The 21,931-nt window shown below is 51.6% G+C and overlaps 1 protein-coding gene across 10 annotated transcripts in view; it reads left to right on the top strand.

The window, feature by feature from the left end:
* Nucleotides 1-21,931, top strand: part of CTIF (cap binding complex dependent translation initiation factor) — a 303,950-nt gene that overhangs the window by 152,056 nt on the left and 129,963 nt on the right. For all 10 annotated transcript variants that reach the window (XM_029218915.1, XM_029218905.1, XM_029218897.1 and 7 more), the window contains one exon: nt 11,250-11,326. In XM_029218915.1, the coding sequence (XP_029074748.1) occupies nt 11,250-11,326 (77 nt within the window). The remainder of the gene's footprint in view (nt 1-11,249; nt 11,327-21,931) is intronic.

Here is a 21,931-nt window from a genome sequence, read left to right as displayed (position 1 = left end):
TGAGGCCCTGAGCCACTTGGTCTCATATGATGTTCGACACAGAGAGAGTTATAGTCATGCTCCAATAGCCCTCCCTATACACACACACACACACACGCACACACACACACACGCACACACACCCATCACAGGACTACACTGGTTGCAAAAGGGAAACTTTTTTTTAAAATTTTATTTATTTTTTTATACAGCAGGTTCTTATTAGTTATCCATTTTATACACATCAGTGCATACATGTCAATCCCAATCGCCCAGTTCATCACAGCACCACCCCCACCCCCTGCTGCTTTCCCCCCTTGGTGTCCATACGTTTGTTCTCTACATCTGTGTCTCTATTTCTGCCCTGCAAACCAGTTCATCTGTACCATTTTCTAGGTTCCACATATATGCATTAATGTATGATATTTGTTTCTCTCTCTCTGACTTACTTTACTCTGTGTGACGGTCTCTAGATCCATCTACGTCTCTACAAATGACCCAATTTCGTTCCTTTTAATGGCTGAGTAATATTCCATTGTATATATGTACCACATCTTCTTTATCCATTCGTCTGTCGATGGGCATTTAGGTTGCTTCCATGACCTGGCTATTGTAAATAGTGCTGCAGTGAACATTGGGGTGCATGTGTCTTTCTGAATTATGGTTTTCTCTGGGTATATGCCCAGTAGTGGGATTGCTGGGTCGTATGCTAGTTCTATTTTTAGTTTTTTACGGAACCTCCATACTGTTCTGCATAGTGGCTATATCCATTTACATTCCCACCAACAGTGCAGGAGGGTTCCCTTTTCTCCACACCCTCTCCAGCATTTGTTGTTTGGAGATTTTTTGATGCTGTCCATTCTGACTGGTGGGAGGTGATACCTCATTGTAGTTTTGATTGGCATTTCTCTAATAATTAGTGATGTTGAGCAGCTTTTCATGTGCTTCTTGGCCATCTGTATGTCTTCTTTGGAGAAATGTCTAGGTCTTCTGCCCATTTTTGGATTGGGTTGTTTGTTTTTTTAATATTGAGCTGCATGAACTATTTATATATTTTGGAGATTAATCCTTTGTCCGATGATTAGTTTGCAAATATTTTCTCCTATTCTGAGGGTTGTCTTTTCGTCTTGTTTATGGTTTCCTTTGCTGTGCAAAAGCTTTTAAGTTTCATTAGGTCCCATTGGTTTATTTTTGTTTTTATTTCCATTACTCTAGGAGGTGGATCAAAAAATATCTTGCTGTGATTTATGTCAAAGAGTGTTCTTTCTATGTTTTCCTCTAAGAATTTTATAGTGCCCAGTCTTACATTTAGGTCTCTAATCCATTTTCAGTTTATTTTTGTGTATGGTGTTAGGGAGTGTTCGATATCATTCTTTTACATGGAGCAGTCCAGTTTCCCAGCACCACTTATTGAAGAGACTGTCTTTTCTCCATTGTATATTCTTGCCTCCTTTGTCATAGATTAGTTGACCAAAGGTGCATGGGTTTATCTCTGGGCTTTCTCTCTTGTTCCATTGATCTATATTTCTGTTTTTGTGCCAGTACCATATTGTCTTGATTACTGTAGCTTTGTAGTATAGTCTGAAGTCAGGGAGCCTGATTCCTCCAGCTCCATTTTTTTCCCTCAAGACTGCTTTGGATATTAGGGGTCTTTTGTGTCTCCATACAAATTTTAAGATTTTTTTCTTCTAGTTCTGTAAAAAATGCCATTGGTAATTTGATAGGGATTGCATTGAATCTGTAGATTGCTTTGGGTAGTATAGTCATTTTCACAATGTTGATTCTTCCAATCCAAGAACATGGTATATCTCTCCATCTGTGTCATCTGACAGTGGTTGAAAAAGCAGCACTTCAGTAATTGTTTCCTTTACATTTTACACAATGTAACATAAAAACAATTTTCTAACATTTTTCTATTGGTTTGTAGTCCTGTCCTTTGTACCAATGTTCTAGCTTATTTTTTTCTGTTTACTCAGAAATTATCAAGTCAGTGTCATCAGTATTTGACATTGCTCAGTGGATCGTTTCCTGACATGGCTACCAGCAGGAGAGGGCAGGGACAGTCGTGTTTTGCTTTCCAGGATTTCATGGATATACTAAGAACAACCGTAACAATACCTAAAGTTGTATCATGCTGAATTATTTAGGACTCTTTGAGTTGCAAGTGACAGAACCCCAACTCAAAATATATTTAAAGATAAAAAGGGTAACTGATTGGCTCATGAAATCAAAGGAAGACAAGCAGTCATGACACAGGGGGCAGGAAAAGCAAGTGTTTTCATCCACATTTTCCACAAGAAGGAGGAGAGGGCTGGGTGAGATAAGTGCCCAGTGGTATCCAAGTTTGGCAACAGAGCTGGGGCCCAGGTTGCCTAAAGGCTGTGTGGGTTTATTAGTCAAGATTCTTGGCTGTTACAGTGAGAAACCCAACTTGAAGGAAAAAGGAGGGATGGGCTTTATTAGTTTAGTGCACCCAAGGAAGGCCACATGCCAGCGACCTGGTCTCTGTAACCACGCTACAGTGCAGGCACAGACCCCTGCGTGCTGGATAAATGCTGTGGGCTCGCACCCCAAAGGCTGCCACAGGCAAGATATTCATGTGCAGTAGACCCCACTAAACCCTGGCCAGAGAGCCTCAGTTAGGCTCCGTTTCTGGAAGAATGTCCAGTTCTTGTGTAGCCAGCATCCAGCCTTTCAGAATGGGTGGCGGCTATGTTCACAGTCCAGGGTGTGAGTGGGGGACAGGGGTGGAGGCAGCGGGTGATGTTGGTGGCTCAGAGGCAGCCTCTGCATCTCTGCCCCGTCTACCTTTATGTTTGTTTTTATATTGGGACTCCAGCTGAGGTATTGTTCTTAAAAGGGTCTCTGCTGATTAAAAAAAATAAATTAAAAGAAAAGGTAGAAAATCACGGATTTAAACATGGTTTAGCCTCCCGCCTCCCACCTTTCTTTCTGAAACAGGTCGGCTTCTCTGAATAGCTGTGCAGCCTTGAGATTCCAGGAATTTTAGAAACATTACCTGTTTGTTTCAGCTTGGACGTGACCCACACATCCTGCCCACGTGGAGCTTGGTAGGATAACTTCTTAGAAGCTATGAAAAAACATGACCCTAGCAAGAGGAAGGCTCCACGGTTGAGACAAACTCATTGTCAGAGGAGCTGTACTTGGTATTTTTATGGCCCCTTAAGTTGCCAAGTGCTATGTTTCCTTCACACCGTCGGCCCTCGGGATGTCTACCCATGTCGAGCCGGAGACAGGGACATGGGGAGTCCCAGCTGGCTTGGCCTGAGTCTGTCCTGCCTCTGTGGGGCTCCAGCTCCCTGGGATCGCCCAGTGGGCACGGCAGAACCAACATCCAGTTCTTTTGAGTCACGGTTCCTGGGGTCCTCCACTCTGGGCCATCTGGAATTTTCTGGAGAGAAAGAAGTCATTAGTTTCCATGTGTTTCAAAGCATCCTTGGGAGTGACAGGTAGGGCCAATACGCAAGCTTGTGAAGAAGAGGAGAGAGGCTGTGGTTTCCAAGAGACCAGGTGGGGAGTCGGTACCCAGGAGAGATGGGGGCAGACGGGCGGGTCGCTGGAGAGGGTACAGCTGGGGCCACAGGGCTTACCTGTCAGGAGACTGGTGTGTGTGGGAAAAGGCAGCTAATGTGTAGAAAAGAACCAAGCTCCAGGTGTCCTGGCAGTGGAGTCTTGTGATCCTGTATTTATTTCTGGTTGGAGTCACCTTGAGCACAGCTTTCCATGCCCCGCTTGGAACCTCCCACTGCTGCCTCACCTGGGCCGGGATCCGCAGCCTTCCCTTCCAGCGCCAGCATTTCCCAGCCGCATCACAGCCTGCTGAAGGCCCGTCCAGGTCTACCGCAGTCTGGGGGTCTTCACACAACAGGAGGAAGGCTCTTTTGTATTTGTGTAACGCACTCTCCCTTTGCAAAGAGCTGGTGTGTGAGAAAGAGAATAGGCCTGTGAGATAGTTAGGCCTGGATGATTTCTATCAGACCCAGGTCCAAGGCCAGTGGTCAGAGGTCACAGGTCACGGGAATGTCAGGAGAATCTCCCTTGGAAGGAAAGTGGGCCTGGGGTTCCATGAAGCTGCCGGCCGTGGGACCGAGCTCTGTGGGGCACTTCTAAACCTCGTCCCGCAAGATTGAAGGGGAACCAGGCAGAGCAGTAGCCAGGGGCCCTGACCCCACCAACCTGGGGAGTGAAGGGCAGGGTAAGCTTGGTGTCATGAGCACCACCCCCTAGAGAGAGGGGAGCGGAGGCCTGCCGAAGGGGCCATGGCCAGGGTCATCGCAGAGGTCACAGTGAGCACACACGGGCACGCACTCTGCAGGGCAGACATGGGACGGCATCTGAGCCAGCGCCCAGGGACACCAGCTCTCCATCCTCACGCCTGGTGGGCGGCACCATGGACAGAAATGGGGCCGTCCAACGGTGGCTCCAGTACCGGGCGGAGCTTGCGCTGAGCCACTTCCTCACTTGCTGGGACCCAGAATGCATGGCCCGGCACCATGGGATCAGAGGTGGGGCAGGAGATGCCCTCTCATGCCCCCAGTGATTCCACCTCCACATCTCTGCCCCGGTACTGCAGGCTGAGTGACATCACAGTTGGGAGCGTGAGCCTTGGAGGCAGCAGGTACAGCCTACTGCCAACTGGTTGGGTGGCCCTGAGGAACTTCCTGGACCTTATTGAGCCCCTCCTTCCTCCTTGGTAAAAACAGGCTGCCAACACGGTGAAATTACCTGGTGAGCACGTAACTTTCACAAATGCAACTCCATTTTGGCAAAGGAAATCCAGTTAGAAAAATGACCTTTTTTAAAGCACAAATGATTTTGCCTACTCTTCCACCTGTATTCGTCTCGTCTCCTGGCCCGGGAAGGGGGGCGGGGGCAGGGTGCTGCCATAACAAAGTGCCAACATGCTGTTGGCTTAGAACAAGAGCAATTTATCATCTCCTACTTTTGGGTGCTGGAGCCACCATCAACTAGGTGGCTTAAAGCAACAGAAATTTACAGTCTCACAGCTCTAAAGGCTAGAAGTCAGAAGTCAAGGTGTCAGCAGGGCCACGCTCCCTCTGGAGGCTCTAGGGAAGAATCCTTTCTTGCCTCTCCTGGCTTCTGGTGGCTGCCAGCAATCCTCGCCGTTCCTTGGCTTGAAGCTGCCTCCCTCCAAACATAGCTTCCATGTTCACATAGCCTTCTTCCCTCTGTATCTGTCCAGATTTCCTTCTTCTTATAAGGACACCAGTCACTGGATTTAGGACCACCCTAATTTTGTATGACCTCGTCTTAACTCCATCATATCTGCCAAGATCCTGTTTCCAAATAAGGTCGCATTCACCTGTACCCAGGGTTAAGACTCCAAGTGATCTTTTGGGGGCACACAATTCTACCCACTGTTGGGGTGAAGACACCGCACACGACACTGTGGTCAGGAGCCCCCACCCTGGCCCTCGGAGCACCTGGTGCCTCTGTCTCCTCCTGTAGGGCCAGCGTGTCTCCACACAATCCACCTATGACCCTGGCGTGTGTTGTCCCGCAGGTGGACGTTGTAACGTACCTTCTTCTTCTCCCTTGTGCTCCTGTCAGCCCGTTGGCACTCAGCTCAGGTACCATCCTGGCGAGGGCCTCCCTGACCCTTCTCCAAGCAAAGGTCCTCAGGGCTGCCAGAGGCATCTACACAACGTCTACCGTGACGCACGGCATGCGTCAGCTTGCTTATTTGTGTTCCCCTGAGCTCCTAGGGCTGGGACTGGGTCTCTTCATTCTGGTGTCCCCATCTGATGCACCTGGCACATAGTAGGCCTTGAGAGCTGCTTGGGTAAAGAAGAACCAAGGATGGACAGATGGGTGGATGGATGGCAAGTAGTGGACAGCTCTCCCCTGATCACCGCCACAGCTGCTGCTCTCATCCCTTCGTCCTGCCTGTTCTGCTCGATAGCATTTTTCATCTTTGATCATATTATCCGTTTGTCATCTCTCTCCTTTCACTAGAATGTGTGCTCTGTAAAAACCAGCATTTTGCCTATTGCTCTTTCACTACTGTGTCTGCAGTGTCTAAAACGACAGTATTTATAGGATGGGTGGTTGGGTGGATGGATGGATGGATGGGTAGATGGGGGAAGGGTGGATGGTGGGGCGGGTGGGGAAGTGTGGAGGGATGGGGGGAGGGGAGCCTGTGGCTCAGTGGACGTGCATCACTCTTACCACAGAGGCAGCAGGTCTCAGCGCCACCCGGCACACACGCCGCCTTGCTCAGCATGCTTACGTTGCCCTCCCTCCCCAGACCCAAGATATGTTTGTTGGTAGCTGTCATCTCAGAGGAAGGCCCCTGCACTGCCAGTCTGCGGTCAGCAGCTCTGCCGCAGCTGCCTTTAATCCCCCAGAAATACCTGCCGTCCCAGGTGGTGAGGTATTAGCTTCAGCCTGCCCTGGAATGGGCACATTTTACGTGACGGGTTTCAGCAACCAGAGCGGTAACACGCTGCCCGTGGTGCCGCATCTTAGACCCGTGCTGACCTCCGGGACGGGAGAGAGAGAGACTGAGAGAGAGAGAGAGAGTGTGTGTGTGTTTCACGTGTCTTCTGCCCAAGCTGCACGCAGAAGGAGTATTATCTTCCCTCCCTCCCAGGAGAGCCTTGTTTTATATAATCTACTTGTCTCCCAGACCCACTTAGTTATTGAAAGTGGTCAGAGGTTAGACAGAGGGGAACTGCAACCAGGTCTCAGAGCTAAAGGGAGAAGGGTTCCCATGCAGAGAGGCAGAGGAAGAGCAGGCAGGGCCTGGGTGGTCCAGGGTGATGCTACAGAGGCTCACCTGATTCCGGCTGAGGAAACACACAAACCAGCTGGTAAACCAGAGGCTGGTGGGGCTCTTGTTTATTTGGGGGGAGGGGGGATGCTCATACCTGGACTGACGTCCAGATGGGGCTCTTTCAAAACATAGAATAGAAGAATTTATTGAGTAAAGAAATAGAGCAAAGACTACTGTATACTCTTTTTTTTTTTTTTAGTTCTGTGACATTTTATTTTATTTAGTATATGTAACATGAGATCCACCCTCTTAAAAATATTTGTTTTGTTTTGTTTTTTCATACTGTATACTCTTAAACGATCATTCTGACAAGCCTGATAAATTTCCCATTCTCCACTCAAGAGGTACATCCTATCTAAAAAGCAGGGAGGGGGTCTCTGGTCTAAAGCCAGAACCCCATCTTCCCTGGCCGGGCCTGGAAATACCAACTCACGTGCCTCTCCAGACTCCTTATTAGTCACTCTCATCGTTGGATGCCTCTTGCCTACACGTGCCACCCTCTCCAGCCCTCTCGTAGGAACCGTGTTTTAGGGCAGCTGCTTTCTGTAGAGTAATTGAGTGAGAGGGGGGCACAGTGTTCACTGTGGCTGGATTTTTTTTTTTTCAAAACACTTGCTATTGCCTCTACCTGGAATATTTTTCCCACCTTTTAAAAATTGAGATATAATTTACATGCCATAAAATTCACCCTTTAAAATATATGAGTAAATGGTTTTTAGTATCTTTATGAGATTGAGCAACAATTACCACTGTCCAATTCCAGAATATTTTCATTATCCCCAGAAGAAGCCTGGAGCCCATTGCCAGCCACTCCCCATTCTTTCACTCCCCAGGTGCTGGCAACCTCTCATCTACTTTCCGTCTCTGCAGATTTGCCATTTCTGGACATTTCATAAAAATGAAATCAGGGCTTCCCTGGTGGCGCAGTGGTTGAGAGTCCGCCTGCCGATGCAGGGGACACGGGTTCATGACCCGGTCCGGGAAGATCCCACATGTCGCAGAGCGGCTGGGCCCGTGAGCCATGGCCGCTGAGCCTACGCGTCCAGAGCCTGTGCTCCGCAATGGGAGAGGCCACAACAGTGAGAGGCCCGCGTACCGCAAAAAAAAAAAAAAAAAAAAAATGAAATCGAACCATATGTGGTCTTTGATAGATTCACCCATGCTGTAGCATGTATCAGAATTTCCTCTCTTTTTATAGCCATTTTATAGCCACTACTCCATTGTATGGAGCTACCACATATTTATCCAAACATCAGTTATTGGACATTTGGGTTGTTTCCATTCTTGGCTATTATGCATACTGCTGCTATGAACATTCATGTACAAGCCTCATCTCCCACCAATGGCTTTAAAGAACTTTTGCCAGCCTAGGTCAGCAGCTAATCTGATGACAGATCGTAGCTAAGCACAGAGTTTCTCCTTCTGTCTTCCTCTTTTGGCCTCATATTTGGCCCCAAATGCCCTTGTTTTGGGGGAAGTGTGGGCAGCATCTTGAGTTGTGTGTGTCACATGGTACCACCACCAGCTTGAGTTTGAAGAACTAAGTGGCTAATTGAAGAGGGTCCTCCAGTAAAGCTTGTATAAATACAGTGCACCCCATTTTATACAAGACCGTCTGAAAGTTCTACATAAGTGCCCCAGGGAAGGTGGCATTCATTCATGTATTCACCATGGTGCCAGTAGGCTGGGGCCCCAGGTGATCTTGTGGGTGGGACCAGTCCTCTATAGCACCAGCCTGGGTTATTCCTGGGGACGGAAGACCTTTGAGGTACAAGGCTTTGTTCTGTCACCTTTGTCACTTTGTTCAGCTGATTTCTGGCCTCCCACTGGGGTCTGCCAGCCTCAGGCCATAGAGGACACAGGCAGAACTCCTCCATCCTTCCCCAGCACACCACCTGGTCACCAGGCTCTCTGCTAATTCCCTCCACCTTCCCTAACCCGAGCTTCCTACACCCTCCTCCCCTGCAAACCAACTCCACTGGACTCTCTGCCAAGACTGGGGGCCCCGTGAGGAGAGGGGCCAGAGCAGCCTTGCTTGTCCTGGCGCACTCGGCCCTGAGCGGAGCGTCAGGATGATGGGAGAAGTGCTGCTGCCGTCCGTGATGATGACGATGGTGACGACGCCAGCGATGGCAGTGACAACACCAGAGATACTTGCTGAGGTGTGCTGCATACCAGGCACTGTTCTACGTTCTTTACATGCTTATCAACACGTTGAACCCTCACAGGGACCCCAGGAGGCTATTATTATCTCCATTTTACAGGTGTGGAAACGGAGGCACATAGAGGTTGGGTCACCTGTTCAAAGTCACATAGCCATCAAGAGAAAGAGCCAGGAGCTGACAGTTCACAGCGTGGCTCCAGATCCCAGGCTCTTAACTACGATGATATTTTATATATGTACATACATATGTAGTAATTTGGAGGCGATAGATGGATGGACACAGCGGTCAGAGCAGTGGCTTCATTAGAAACCCTGAGGGGTCGCGCATGCCCCTGGGCCACACTGAGTCCTGGCAGAGAGCTAGGACTCCATGCCGAGGCTGGGTCACCAGGGCAGCTCCCCTCTGATGCAGCCGTGTGGCCGGGAGGAGGGAGTGGGCAGGCCAGGATGCAGGTCAGAGCCCAGGACTCCGGGGCCCAGACAGGGGAGGCTGGCACCTTCTGAGCTCGTGGAAGGCCAAGTGTCCCGACAGCTCCCTCGGCCCGGCCTCAGAGCTCAGCTCCCGATCCAGGCTCGGCTTCCTTCCATTGTCTCCACGGGGCACGCCCAGTGTGTTCCTGTGGTGACCTGAGGCCGGAGGGAGGGAAGGGGCCAGCCCGGAGCTGGGTGAGGGTGGGAGAGGGGAAATGAGAGGGGAAGACTTGCTGTTTTTCCTTGTTTGTGTTTTGTATTAAAGAAAGCAAATAATATCCTTTGAGAAAACCATTAAACAAAGCACATCCTAAGGCAGCAGAGGCCCATTGTGCCTGCCCGAGCCAGAACTCATTCATGCCTTCTTGGTCGGATTGTTGGAACCAAGAGACAGGGTGTGAGGGAGGGACTGACAATATAAATAATGTAAATTAAATTAAATTAAATTTGAAACGTGCCCTTCCCTCCCTGGACTCAATAGGAGTCTCGGCCAAGCGTGTGAAAGGCCAAGGTCCCCGTGTCCTCCTGAGCCTGTTGTCCTCCCCGTGCCCGCCCCAGGAAGCACCTCAGGACTGGCCGGGCTGCCCATGTCCAGGGCTGCTTAGCCCCGTGGTTGGGGGCTAAGCCCTGAGAAGGCAGCCCAGCAGGACGCTCCGCTAGGAGCCCAGATACAGAGGGCTGCATGTGCCCTTGCCATGGAGGGGGCCTGGGCTTCTGTCTCCCTGTCTGTAAAGTGCGTGGGGGGCGGGTGCTAAATGGGCCCTCACTGTGCCCTCTCCAGCACATTGGGCCCTGTCACACCCTCTGACCCTGTGCACACACAGGGCCTTGTGGGCGGCATGGGGGCCATGCTCAGGCTCTGGACTCTGCATCAGGACCCATACCCAGATGTCCCAGGCCCAAGCCAGGCCTAAGACCCTCAACCCCTCCCACCCCACCCCAGCCTGCCCATAATGGAATGGCAGTGCTTTCCCATGTCCCACCAGGACACACTTTTCTGGGGGGAGGGAAATGGTAAGAAGAGAGCTGGCCATCAGCCCAACTTCTGCAAATAATTCCGCCTGTGGCCCGGCATCTGCAAGATCAACCCTGCATTATGAATAGAGGGTCTCTCTCTGACCTTGGTATAAATATATACATAGTTGTCATCATGATGACAATATGCAAAAGACCATCTTTAGGATTTTCCCCGGTTAAAAGTTTAAAAAAGCATTTAGCTATTTGCATGTTTCCTCTAAATATACCCCAGGAGTATAAGTAACAAAGATCTTGGGTAAAAATTGCATGAGGCATCCTGGACTAGTATATGAGGAGACCTGGGTCCTGGCACATTCCCTCTGCATGAGGCTCAGGATTTGCAAGGAGGCTGCATCTCCTTGGTCCTCTCAACAGCTCAGAGAAGATATTAACATTCCCATTGTGTTAGGAAGCTTGATGTTAGAGGGCTAACTTGTCCTCCGTCAGCCAGTGATTCCAGGATCTCATTCTCTGCTGGACCTTGAACTGGCTCATCCGCCTCTCTGGACCTGAGTGCTCTCATCTGTAATTTGAGTGACTGGATGTGACAAATTCTAGGGACCCCTTTGTGTCCCTACTGTTCTTTGGTTCTGTAATTCCAGCGTTATCACCTGGTGGAAAACTCATTAACTCTGGTGTTTTCCATTTTTCAGCCTGGATTTGGTGGTCAGAGTCTAGCCTTTGCAAACTCTAGATTTTGTTTGGTCATAGGTGTTGTTGTAGTTAGTTCAGACCCAGAAGTTCTTTGCTCTCTTCCAGAAGATTTACTGACAATCCTCTCTTCCTCCCCCAAACACACAGGGCTACCACCCGATGCCCCATGAGGTGGAGATTGCGCACACGAAGAAGCTGTTCCGGAGGAGAAGAAATGACCGAAGGTAGGAGACTCTCCGTCGCCAGCTTTGGGTTTTCTCCGCCTCTGCCGGCCCTTCTGGAGCTACAGTCCTGTCCTGTGTTTGGCTTTTCCTGGTCATCAGCCGATGCGGCGGGAGGCGACGTAGACTCAGTGGGCTGGTGACCGGGGGCGGTGGCGGCTGCCCACCTCTTGGTTGGCCCTGGGATTGGATCTATTCAGGAGTCCAGGGCAGGTTTGGCAGTTCAGGAAGAGAAAAGCTCTTTCCACTGACCATGCAGCAACAGTAGCGGTCCTCAGGGGACCAGGACCTGCTGACGTGTGTTTTGAGACACAGCCTCCAGGAGGCTCTGGAGCTCACAGTTCCAGGACTGTCTTTCCTCTGTCCTGTCCTGAGAGCCGTCCCTGGCCCGTGCTGGGTTCTGCTGGGACAGCGACACACAGATCAGCAACTGTACGTGCTGCTTCTCTCGAATGCCCGGGGGGTTGGGGCTCACTTAAACTAAAGCAGAAACCAGGATCTCCCCTGGCATCCAGCAGAGGGCTGGGTGACAGCAAGGGGCCAGAAAAAGTGCCTGGGGTAGCCCTGGATAGGAACAAACAACTGAGGTTGGGCGTCTGGGAGGCTGAGCCTTTGTTTCCTTAAAGGTTGTCTGACAGGCAAAGGTCTTCAAGGTGTATATTCCAAATGGAAGGGTCCAGGTGCAGAGCAGTGTTTTAGTGTGTGGCCATTTGTGCAAAAGCAGGGTTAGAGTGTTTGTTTGTTTGTTTGTTAGCATGTGCATAAATGATTTCTGGATGGAAATGAGACAGGGAACGGGGAGGAAGAGAGAGAAGCGGGGAAGGAAGGGAGGGACGGACGGAGGGACGGAGGGACGGAGGAAGGAAGGCTTCTGCCTGAAGAATTAAAATGAGGTTCTCCTCTACAGGGAATTTCTTCTTAGTTAAAGGTGATGGCTTGTGGTTTTACCTTTAATGAACAGAGCGTGTTCTCAGAGAGCAAAAAAAAAGCCCAGTCAACATGCTTCCTCAGAATACTGGAAACGCCTCTTCTTGTGCAGCTTCCTGGAGACTAGGGCTGCCCAGGGTCCCTGATGCCTCCCTGCACACGCGGGCCCTGAACGAGGCGTGTTGGGTGGTGGCCGCAACTCAGGGTGGATGGAGGACCAGGCCCCCGGAACGTCATCAGCTGGTGGATTTAGTGGAACCAGAATAGCCCCAGAGGACAGTGAGTGTACAGCCATCTGGGAGGAAGGCGGTCCGGGCTTAGAAACCACCAGGCACTTTACGCAGTGGCGTCAAAAGGGGAAACTGAGCAGGGCGAGGTGGACCAAGCCTATTCCTGGCCTGCCCAGAGTGTAGTCGCTGCGCTGTGTGCGCCGCCTTCTTGTTGCGCAGCTTCACAGACGCTAATTCCCCGCAGAGAGAAGTAGGGAGCACCCCCTAAAGGAGGCATGGGGTTCACAGGGGACTGGGGAGGTGTCCGGAAGAGCAGAGGCTCACTGTCGCTCCTCCCCTGGCCTGTGGTCCCCAGAGTGTGTGTGGAGGTGCAGGGGGTCCCCGAGCTTCCGTAGGAGAAGTCCCCCTGTGGGCCCAGGCAAGGGCAGGCTGCTCTCAGCGTCCAGATCAGCCGTGCCTCCGCTTGTGGGCCAGGTCACCTCACTCAGCAGGAGCCCCTGGACAGTGCAGGTCTCCGGAAAGCAGCGCCGTGACCCAGGAATGTAGGAAAAGGAGCGTGACATGCAGGCACCGGGAAGCCGGCCTTCCGCTGAGCCTCGCTTGTGTTAACAAATGCCCAGTTAGGTCAGCACACCTCGCAAAGGATGTGGACCCGGGACTGGGTCCAAAGCAAGGCAATAAAGATGATTAAAGGGATGGAAAGTATGTCCTGTGAGGAGAGGCTAACGGGCCAGGGCCAGGGAAGAGGAGGCTGCAGGGAAAGGACGTTCATGCCAGTAAACTCTTGAAAGATTTATACAGAGCGCTGAGGAGCGGCCGCCCACCTTCCCCGGGACCCGAACTGCAGGAAATCATCTGAAATGAAAGGAGAGAGTGTTCCTCTGGACCAAAGACGGACTCAAGCAACAAACATCTTGACCATCAGGGGCTCAGACCCTGCCATTCAGCGTGGCAGACACACGTTGAGCCTGTGCTGTGTGCCGGTCGGGGCCCCACCTTTACTCACAATCTGGAATATGGTGCAGGCCAACACTCAGCCGTCACAGAGTCCCCAGGCAATGGGGACTTTCAGGAGAAGAGCAGGCAGCCGGACACTTTAAGGACCTCTTTGTCTGAAAGCAGGCAGCCAGCACCAGGGGCCTCCCGAGTCCTCCTTGGTGGAGCGTGTGATTCTGGCATTTGAGGAACGGCTACGGAATGTTATCCAGGCGACCCTAACCTTCCAGCTGATGATAGAGAGTCGCGGCCTTGCTGAGCCCCAAACCTTTATATTTGACCTTGATAGTTAACACTTTCGGACAGCAGGTTAACCTTCCCAGTAGTGAGGCTTGCATTCCCTGGTGGCAGAGGGGGAGGCGACCAGAATCAGATGTGGTGGCCAAGGGCACAGCCAGCGTCTATCTGTGTCATGCCTCTGATCTATCCCCCTCTGCTGCAAGGGAGAAAAGGTGCTGTTTCCCCTTTTAACAGATGGAATAGCTGAGGCCAGGGACACTAGCCAACATTGTTCAGCTAAGTAGCAGAGCTGAACTCACCCCTGCTGACTGCAGCTCTCAGCCTTTTCAACTCCACAGCCTCAGGTGGACCTTTGACCTAGAAAAAGCCAAGAGCAGGGAGCTGGTGGGTGCATAATTAGGAGGGTGGCTGCAGTGTCACATGAAGGGAGGTGGCCCGCTCCCTCCCCCTGGTGTCTCTGAGGCTCTCCCGGAAGGCCTGCAGGGGTCTGTGGCCTGGTGTCTGATAGCTGCAAACTGTCGCCAGCTCGGCAGGTTGCTGAACCTGGGGGTCTGTACTACCCCACAGCCTGCAGCAGGAATTTCTAAACTGGGCTCTAGAGCCCTAGTCTTGACGGAAGTCTAGATTATATCCTAGTTCCTGGTGGCCTCTTGAGGTGTTGAGTGTGCCCTTACTGCTTTTATTCTCTGATGTCTGAGGCATATGCCGTGGAATTAGATGCCGGATGTGAATGCCACCTTTCCTACTCATTAACTCCATGATTTTGGCAAATTACTCTATACCTCGAAAACTTGATTTCCTCTTCTGTAAAATGGGTTCATTAATTGGGAGGCTTAACAAAGCTCATCCTTGTAAGGCACCGGGAAATGGCCTTAGCGCCAGCTAAGATCACAGGGGGATCCGAGGTGCTCAGAAAACACTGTAAGGTGACAGTGGAGTGCAGAGGTCTGCGGTGGCAGGGTGCAGGGGCGGGGCTGTTGTCCCAAATCCCCAGGAGTGCCGGGTTTGCTTGAGCCCAGGGAACTTTCCTTGCATCACCTCCAGGGGCAGGGCACCCAGGGTCAATTGTTCCTTCTCAGGGATCAACTTTTAAAGCTTTGCTCCCACTGTCGGGGCTGGCAGGGAAGGAGGGCCCCTCTAGGGCAGCCATCTGCAGACTCTGCTCCCGCATTCTGTGCGCTGCTTCGAGGGCCTCTGTTTCTAAAATTGAGTTGTGGCGTCTTTCCCTCATTTTGCAAAAAAAAAAAGGTTAAGCTTGTGAACAGTTCAAAAGTTTTCTCCTTTAAAATGGCCTCAAAACATGGACAACTGGTAACCACTTGTTTATTTTGCGAAACTAATCGAGGATGTTTGCTGATTTCAGACAAAATTATGCATTTCATGATATGAATGTACTAAATGAGTATTTCATGCATTCCTGAAAGAGCAACATGCCTCCGGTTGCTCTGTCCCCACCCAAGCCAGAGACCTGCCGACTGGATGGGGGTCCGCTGAGATTCGTCTTCTGCCCTGAGCCCCTTACCCTCAGGATGCAGGGCAGAGGGGCAAACTCTGGAGGGCAGAGTCCGGCCATGCCGCTGACCCACTGCCTGTGTCGACCTTGAGTGAGGTCTCACCTCTGGGGGGATGCAGCGATTTTCTCTACTCCCTCCACCCCTTTTCCATTTGAAGAGATGGACATCTGAGGCCGTGAATGAAGGCCATGGTCTGTGTTGCCTGGGAAGCAGAGTCCGGGATGGAGATTATTGGGCAGGACACTTACTAAGGAGCGCCCTTGGGGTCACGTGGAGGGAGGGGGGCAGGATTGGGCAGAGGGAGGGGGTGAGCTGCAGTGCGGTCTGCGTGGGGAGTTCTGATTCTATGGGAAGTTCTGAAGTTGGGGTGACTCTTTACAGTTGTCCCAAGATGGAGAGAAGGGGCAGGTCTTTGTATCCCTATGTCTGCTCTAGTCATCAGATGGGGAGTGCCTTGACCTTGAGCCGGCAGCTCTCCGCCCCAGACAACTTCTGTAGGGCTGACCGCTGAGGGCTGTCTGCCACAGTGCATCCCGCAGCCAGGGGCGAGTGTGTCATTTCTGAGCAGGGCCCTGGGTGGCACATCACGGCGATCACCACAGTGAAGCACTCTAACTCTCCAACTAGGATTGATGGGGCAGTGCTCTGTGCTACATTCCGTGCTGCAGAGAAGCGCCAGGCGTGGTCCCTGGTCTCAAGGGCCTGAGGTAGAGCTTGCACAGCTGGCCTCAGAAGCCACCAGAATGTGGTGCATGACTGTGTAGAATCCACGTGTTCCTGCGAGGAGGTTCTAAGAGAGGAACCAGCGACAGTGGTTACAGAATGCTTCCTGAGGAGATGGGCATTGAGTTAGCCATGAGTCACGAGGGGGATTTGGAAGGGAGATGGGAGTACATTAGGGTGAGACTGTGAAAGCCTCAGTGAAACAGATGTGGGAACCAGGGATTCCCACCGCCCCGGATGTCGCTCCCACAAAACTCCCTAGAAACAGAGCCGGATGGGTGGAGCTCACTGCTGCCACTACCCGCAACTGAACTAAAGAGAAGGGAAAAGCCGGAGCTCCTGGCTCCTGACGGGGCCCAGCCCAGACGTTAGAAGTCCCAGTAGACCCCGCAGGCTCCAGAGCTGGCCTCCTAACAGTGAGAGTGGGGCAGCTAATGGAAGCATTAGGGGTCCATCGCACGATGCCCGTGCGGCTGGGGAGACAGGATAGCCATTCTCCAAATTAATTTGTTTCATTAAGTGAGGTCTCAGAATGGTTAATTTACTCCATGTGCAAAGCAGATTTGAAAAGAAGGAAAGAATGGCACAGTCATCGCCAGCTAGTATCAGATGGCTCTGCTGGGCGAGAGGCAGGAGAGCAAGCTGTCCCCACATCTGAGTGCCACCCCCTCCCTGGGTCCCCAGATGGTGCAGTCGGGCCACAGCCTGGACGCTGCAGGGTGAGCAGAGCCCCCAGCAGCTCTTGCTGCCTCTGTCCTATGATCGACCATGACAGTGGCTTGCTGTCCTCTAACCGTAGAACCAATTTACAGTCTCATTTCTCCATCTCCTCCTCTGCCACCATGTGCCCAAACCCTCCCTGGGTGCCAGGCTCTTTCCCTGGGGACAACGTTAGAGTCAGCCATCAGATTTGATTTTGCAAGCTTTCTGTGACATCATCTAGGTCACTGATAAAAATGAACAGGGCATCTGGAATTAATGGTGATGGGTATGCAATTTTGGGAAGATGCTAAAAAACCCTGGATTTTTTGATTTAAAAGGGTAGATTTTGTGGTAAGTGAATTATATCTCGAATTTTTTTTTAAGTTTTTTTTTTTTAATGGATAAGGCAGGTCCCAGGATGGAGTGATGGGGCAAGCCTCTGTAAACACTCCTTAATCTTGGTGTTTGCAGGGCTCCCCAAGTGTATCAGGAGAGTAACCCTTTCAAGGACGTAGATTTGGTCTGGCCCTGACTTGGTCTGTGTGACTGTGTGCTAGCTATTAGTGGTTACATCTTTTCTTCCAGATCATTGGCTTGGCAGTCTCCTTAGGAGAGATGATATCTATATTTTTCTGATTTTAAAAAATTGGAACTGTATACACATAGCTGCAGTCTCTAGCACTTTGCTCCTCAGAAGTGGCCAGGGGCTATTTATGACCTCACGTGCAAAGCTGTCTTTTTCTGGACCATATTGTTCCATCCCTTGGGCAAGATGAGCACTCAGAGTGCCTGTCTCTCTCCCAGGATTTCCTCCGAGGCCCTCGGCAACGTACCGAGGATGCCGTAGCGGGGTCTACCTTTCCCGGTCCAACACATGCTCTCTGACAGAAGGCAGACCTTTCTCTCAGCGGCCCTCTTAATTTTACATCCTCCTCCCCATCTGCAGACTCATGCTTGCCTCTTCCTTCTCACTCTAAACACAAAAACTTAATTTTAGACTTGTCATGAATGCCTGTTGAGCGCACTCCTCGACACACTCTTGACAGCTCTACCCCACCCTTTGATGGCCATCACTGGCTACAGGAGATCCCTCATTCCCTTCTAGAATTCACCTTACCCGCCTCCTCCTCACGCTGCGCTCATGGGCAGGGACCCTGGAGGATGCCAGTGCCACGTTAAAATCTTGCCTCTAAGTCACAGCTGCTTTCTGGAACTTGCCATGCCCTTTAGCACCTCACACCACTCCTGCAGTCATGGACTCCTTCAGCGACGAACATGACTAAGCCCCAGACCTTGCCCACCGGGAACTGATCAGAAATTCATCTAGTTCAGAGTGCAGATCCATCCATCCATCCGCTCATTCACAGGAGTCGTTAAGGTAGCCCTTTGGGAAGTACAGTCAATCCTCGTTACTCGTGGATTCTATATTTGCAAATTTGCCTCTCGTTAAAATGATTTGTTTTGTGTGATTTAGTCCATACAGTGCTTTCACAGTCATTCATGGACACTCCCAGAGCGGTGAAAACACTCGAGTCACCTGACACACATGTTCCCAGCTGAGGTTGAACCAGGAGACCTCTGTCTTCTTGCTCCAGCTCTCATATTGTAAAGCAGTGTCTTTCCGTGATTTATTTAGTGCCGTGTTTTTTGCGTTGATGTGCTTTTCATGGGTGAATTTGCAGTTTAAAATGGCCCCTAAGCATAGCACTCAAGTGCTGTCTATGTTCCAAAGTACAGGGAGGCTGTGAAGTGCCTTATGGAGAAAATACGTGTTAGATGAGCTTCATTCTGGCCAGACTGATAGTGCTGTTGGCGGTGGGCTCAATGTTAATGAATCAACAATATATGTTAAATAAGGTGTCCATAAACCAAAACACACATAAAGTGGGGTTATCTTTGATCAACTGGAGAAAATGTGACCGGAGGCTCGCAGGAACCTAACCCTGTCTTTCTTCTGGGAGCAGTGGCTCAGTGCGCAGTGTGGTTGTACAGTTATACAGAGCATGATTACTGTGAATAATGAAATTGGGCTGTGCTTGCCCTTTAAAACAGGGGGAGAGGTGCTGAACATAAAGGACTATGTTGTGAGTGATGGGGTTTTAGGCTGAGTAGTTTATCTTGTCGGAGTGGCGGTAGCAGAGATGGGGGGATAGAAGGAGGGAGCGGGAGACACTTCCTCCACGGTTGTCGCCTGGCTTGGGTCGCACTGAGGGGACCGCTGCTTCATTTGCCCTATACTGGGATGACACCGTCCCCAAGCCCTCCAGACGGCTCAGCCCTGAAGTGACCATTATTGTCATCCTGTCATCAGGAGCCCAGGGAACAGTGAGACAGATTACACTCCCATTGCCTGCGGTTTGTCTTTATATCGCAGCAAGGAAATTGCCCTCATTAAGTCCCTGCTAAAGATAGATAAGAAAATGGGACAGGCAAACCCCTACCTGGCAGGCAGCCCTGTCAGATTCTAAGCAAAATGAGTCAGATATGAATTATTTTTAGGCTCCTTCTCCTCCTCCCCCACACCCACCCCCAAGCTCTCTTGGAAGGAAGAGCAGCTCGTTTCTTTTTTTTTTTTTTTTTTTTTTTTTTTCTTTGCGGTACACGGGCCTCTCACTGTTGCGGCCTCTCCCGTTGCGGAGCACAGGCTCCGGACGCGCAGGCTCAGCGGCCATGGCTCACGGGCCCAGCCGCTCTGCGGCATGTGGGATCTTCCCGGACCGGGACATGAACCCATGTCCCCTGCATCAGCAGGCGGACTCTCAGTCACTGCGCCACCAGGGAAGCCCGCAGCTCATTTCTTGAAGCCAGATGTCCAGGTCTGTGTTTGATTGACATGAAGGGCTTTGGTATGCCTAGAGAAGACCCTGGCCTTTGTACGATCCGTGAAGGCCAGATCATCCTTTGGACAATGCCCGCCTCACCTGGCGCTCATGGGTGCCGAGAGCGCCCGGAAGGCTGGCCGACGACTCACCCTCTCCTGCCCCTCTTTCCTGGCACGTGCTCCGTACTCAGAACGTGCTCTCAGCATCACACTTCATGGGAAAGTAAACCAGTCCCTGGGGTCCCTCTCCCGGGGAAAGCCCACATCCGTGCATGGCCATCTTGTGCCTTTCGGCAGAGCTCCTGGTGCCGGGCCAGCCTGCCCTCCCAGTCTGTGCCCACTGCTGGGAAGCTGAAAGCTGCTCCTTCGTGCTTGCTCCCTGCTCCTCTTTTCAGCTATTGGGGTTCATCCAGACCCCTTAAGCCCTAGACGGCAAAGGAGGGAGACCTGGGGGCAAGGGAGCTGACAGAAGAGGAAGCAAGGGTGCATGCCTAGTGGCTTGGAGAGCAGGAGGGGCGCTAACTAGGAAAGTGGCTGTAGAGAGCTAAATGCCATCTCCACCGGGTCTGTGCCTGGGACAGGAAGTAGAATGGATGCCGGGAACCAGCCACCTGAGTTGGTTTAATTACGCTTCCTCAGATGTCTTAGTCTCTCTTTCTGAAATGCTGGACATTTAGGTTGGCTCACAAATGTTATTCCCAACCCTCTCTCCCCTGCTAGAGCATATGGACACAAGCAACTCCGAGGGCCCCAAGTGACCGGGCCTCTGGTGCCAAGTCTGCACAGCCTTTGCCAGGGGCAACCAGCATGGTGGGTACCAGGCCCTAGGCCAGCCTCACTTGGGTTCTGGACCAGTTCATCGCTCACCAGCCAGGGGATCTTGAGGTGATAAGGACCCTTGCTAAGCTCATTCTTCTTATTGTCTCCAACGACACTGACATGCCCCCTTCAGGGATGCCAGTAGGTGAGGAGTGATGGTAGGTACATGAGAGGGCCCAGCCCCAAGCCCAGCTCTAAGTACAGAAGCATGGGTCCCCTCCTTCCTGACGTTTGCTCCTGGGACCCCTCCATCTTGGGCCGTGTGCAGGGAAAGAAAGAAGATTGGGCCAGCAGTTATGGAGTCTGGGTTTCCATCCTTGTCTGGCCCAAGGCAATTCCCTTACACTTTTGGAGCTAATACTTTCAAATGTATTGGGGTGAGTGCGGGGTTCAAGTTGACAGAGAAACCTCCCCAGGAATATTCCATTCCTTAGCCGTGGGCTGGAAAGACAGACAGAGACACTCCAGAGGCCAGTTGGAGCTTTCAGTGCAAATAGCTAGCTCCCCTGTACCTTCATCCCAGCCCATTCACCCTCTCCAGAAAGCTCCAGAAAGCTGGGCCATGTCTGCTGCTCCTGTGTACATCTTTTGGGACCAATCTGGTCTCGGTCTGTACTGTGGGCTGGGTACCCAACCACGCCTGGCTGAGCCTCCATACTCCCAGCATTCTGGTTACGCACATGGGACCACCTTACCCGTAGGGTGGGCTGTGCGTACTGTTGGTTCTAGGCCCTTTTTGCTAGGCCCATGGGCAAGCCTGGCTCACCCTGAGTCCTGCCCGTAAATGACTCAGCGATTTAGCAAGCACTTCTAGAATGCTTACCATGTTCGGGACACACTGAGCCCTTTGCAAATACCAGCTTGTACAATTTTCCCAACAACCCTTGGAAGGAGATGCCATTTTTTATTTCCATTTTACAGATGAGGAAAGCAATTTGCACAGAGAAGGGGGGTAACTCCCCCAGAGTCACAGAGCTGGGAAGTAGCTGAGCCAGACTGCAAACTCAAGCAGCCTGGCTCAGAGCCTGGGCCCCTAACCCGTTCTCTGCTGGAAAACTCTCTGTCCACTCTTCGGCATGCTCGGCCTCCCTCTTCTGGGTCCCTCGCCAATCCCTACCTACACCCCCAAGTAAGCCCCTGATTAACTCTGTGCTAGGGGCGATAAAGGCAGCATGGGGGCCTCTATTTTCAAAAGGACTGAGGAAGGGACTAGTGCCTCATTCAAAGGAATGAACAAATGGTGAGATTTCAGACAAGACCCACCCTCTGCCCTCTGCACCCCTGCACCAGGTTAGTCACACCCGTAGATCCCTTCGCTGGTCCGGATGATTCAGGCGTGGACATATTTAGGAAGTTCCTATAATAGCTCAGAGATTTCCCAGGTTGTCGGGGCCCCACTTGGTGAGAGGCTGGAGGAAGGGTGCTGTGAGTTCCAGAACAGTGGGCAGCTCTCGGGAGGGCAGTCTGGAGTGGGAGAGCTTCCTCCAGCTGCCATCCCCCAAGTCCCAGGAGGACCGCCCAGGCCACAAGGGTGCCCTTCACTCCCCAAGGCTCGCCAGCAGGGACGGGAGCACAGCTTTTAAAAATACCAAGGAGCCTTCCTGCCTGGGTCAGCATTTACCCTGAGCTCCGAGAG

This window comes from Monodon monoceros, unplaced genomic scaffold (genome assembly GCF_005190385.1).
Source record: "Monodon monoceros isolate NGI ecotype Baffin Bay Population unplaced genomic scaffold, NGI_Narwhal_1 Super_Scaffold_1, whole genome shotgun sequence".
In the NCBI taxonomy this organism is placed as follows: domain Eukaryota; kingdom Metazoa; phylum Chordata; class Mammalia; order Artiodactyla; family Monodontidae; genus Monodon; species Monodon monoceros.
Note: the sequence above shows the minus strand (reverse complement) of the source record. Positions and strands in the feature narration are given on the sequence as shown.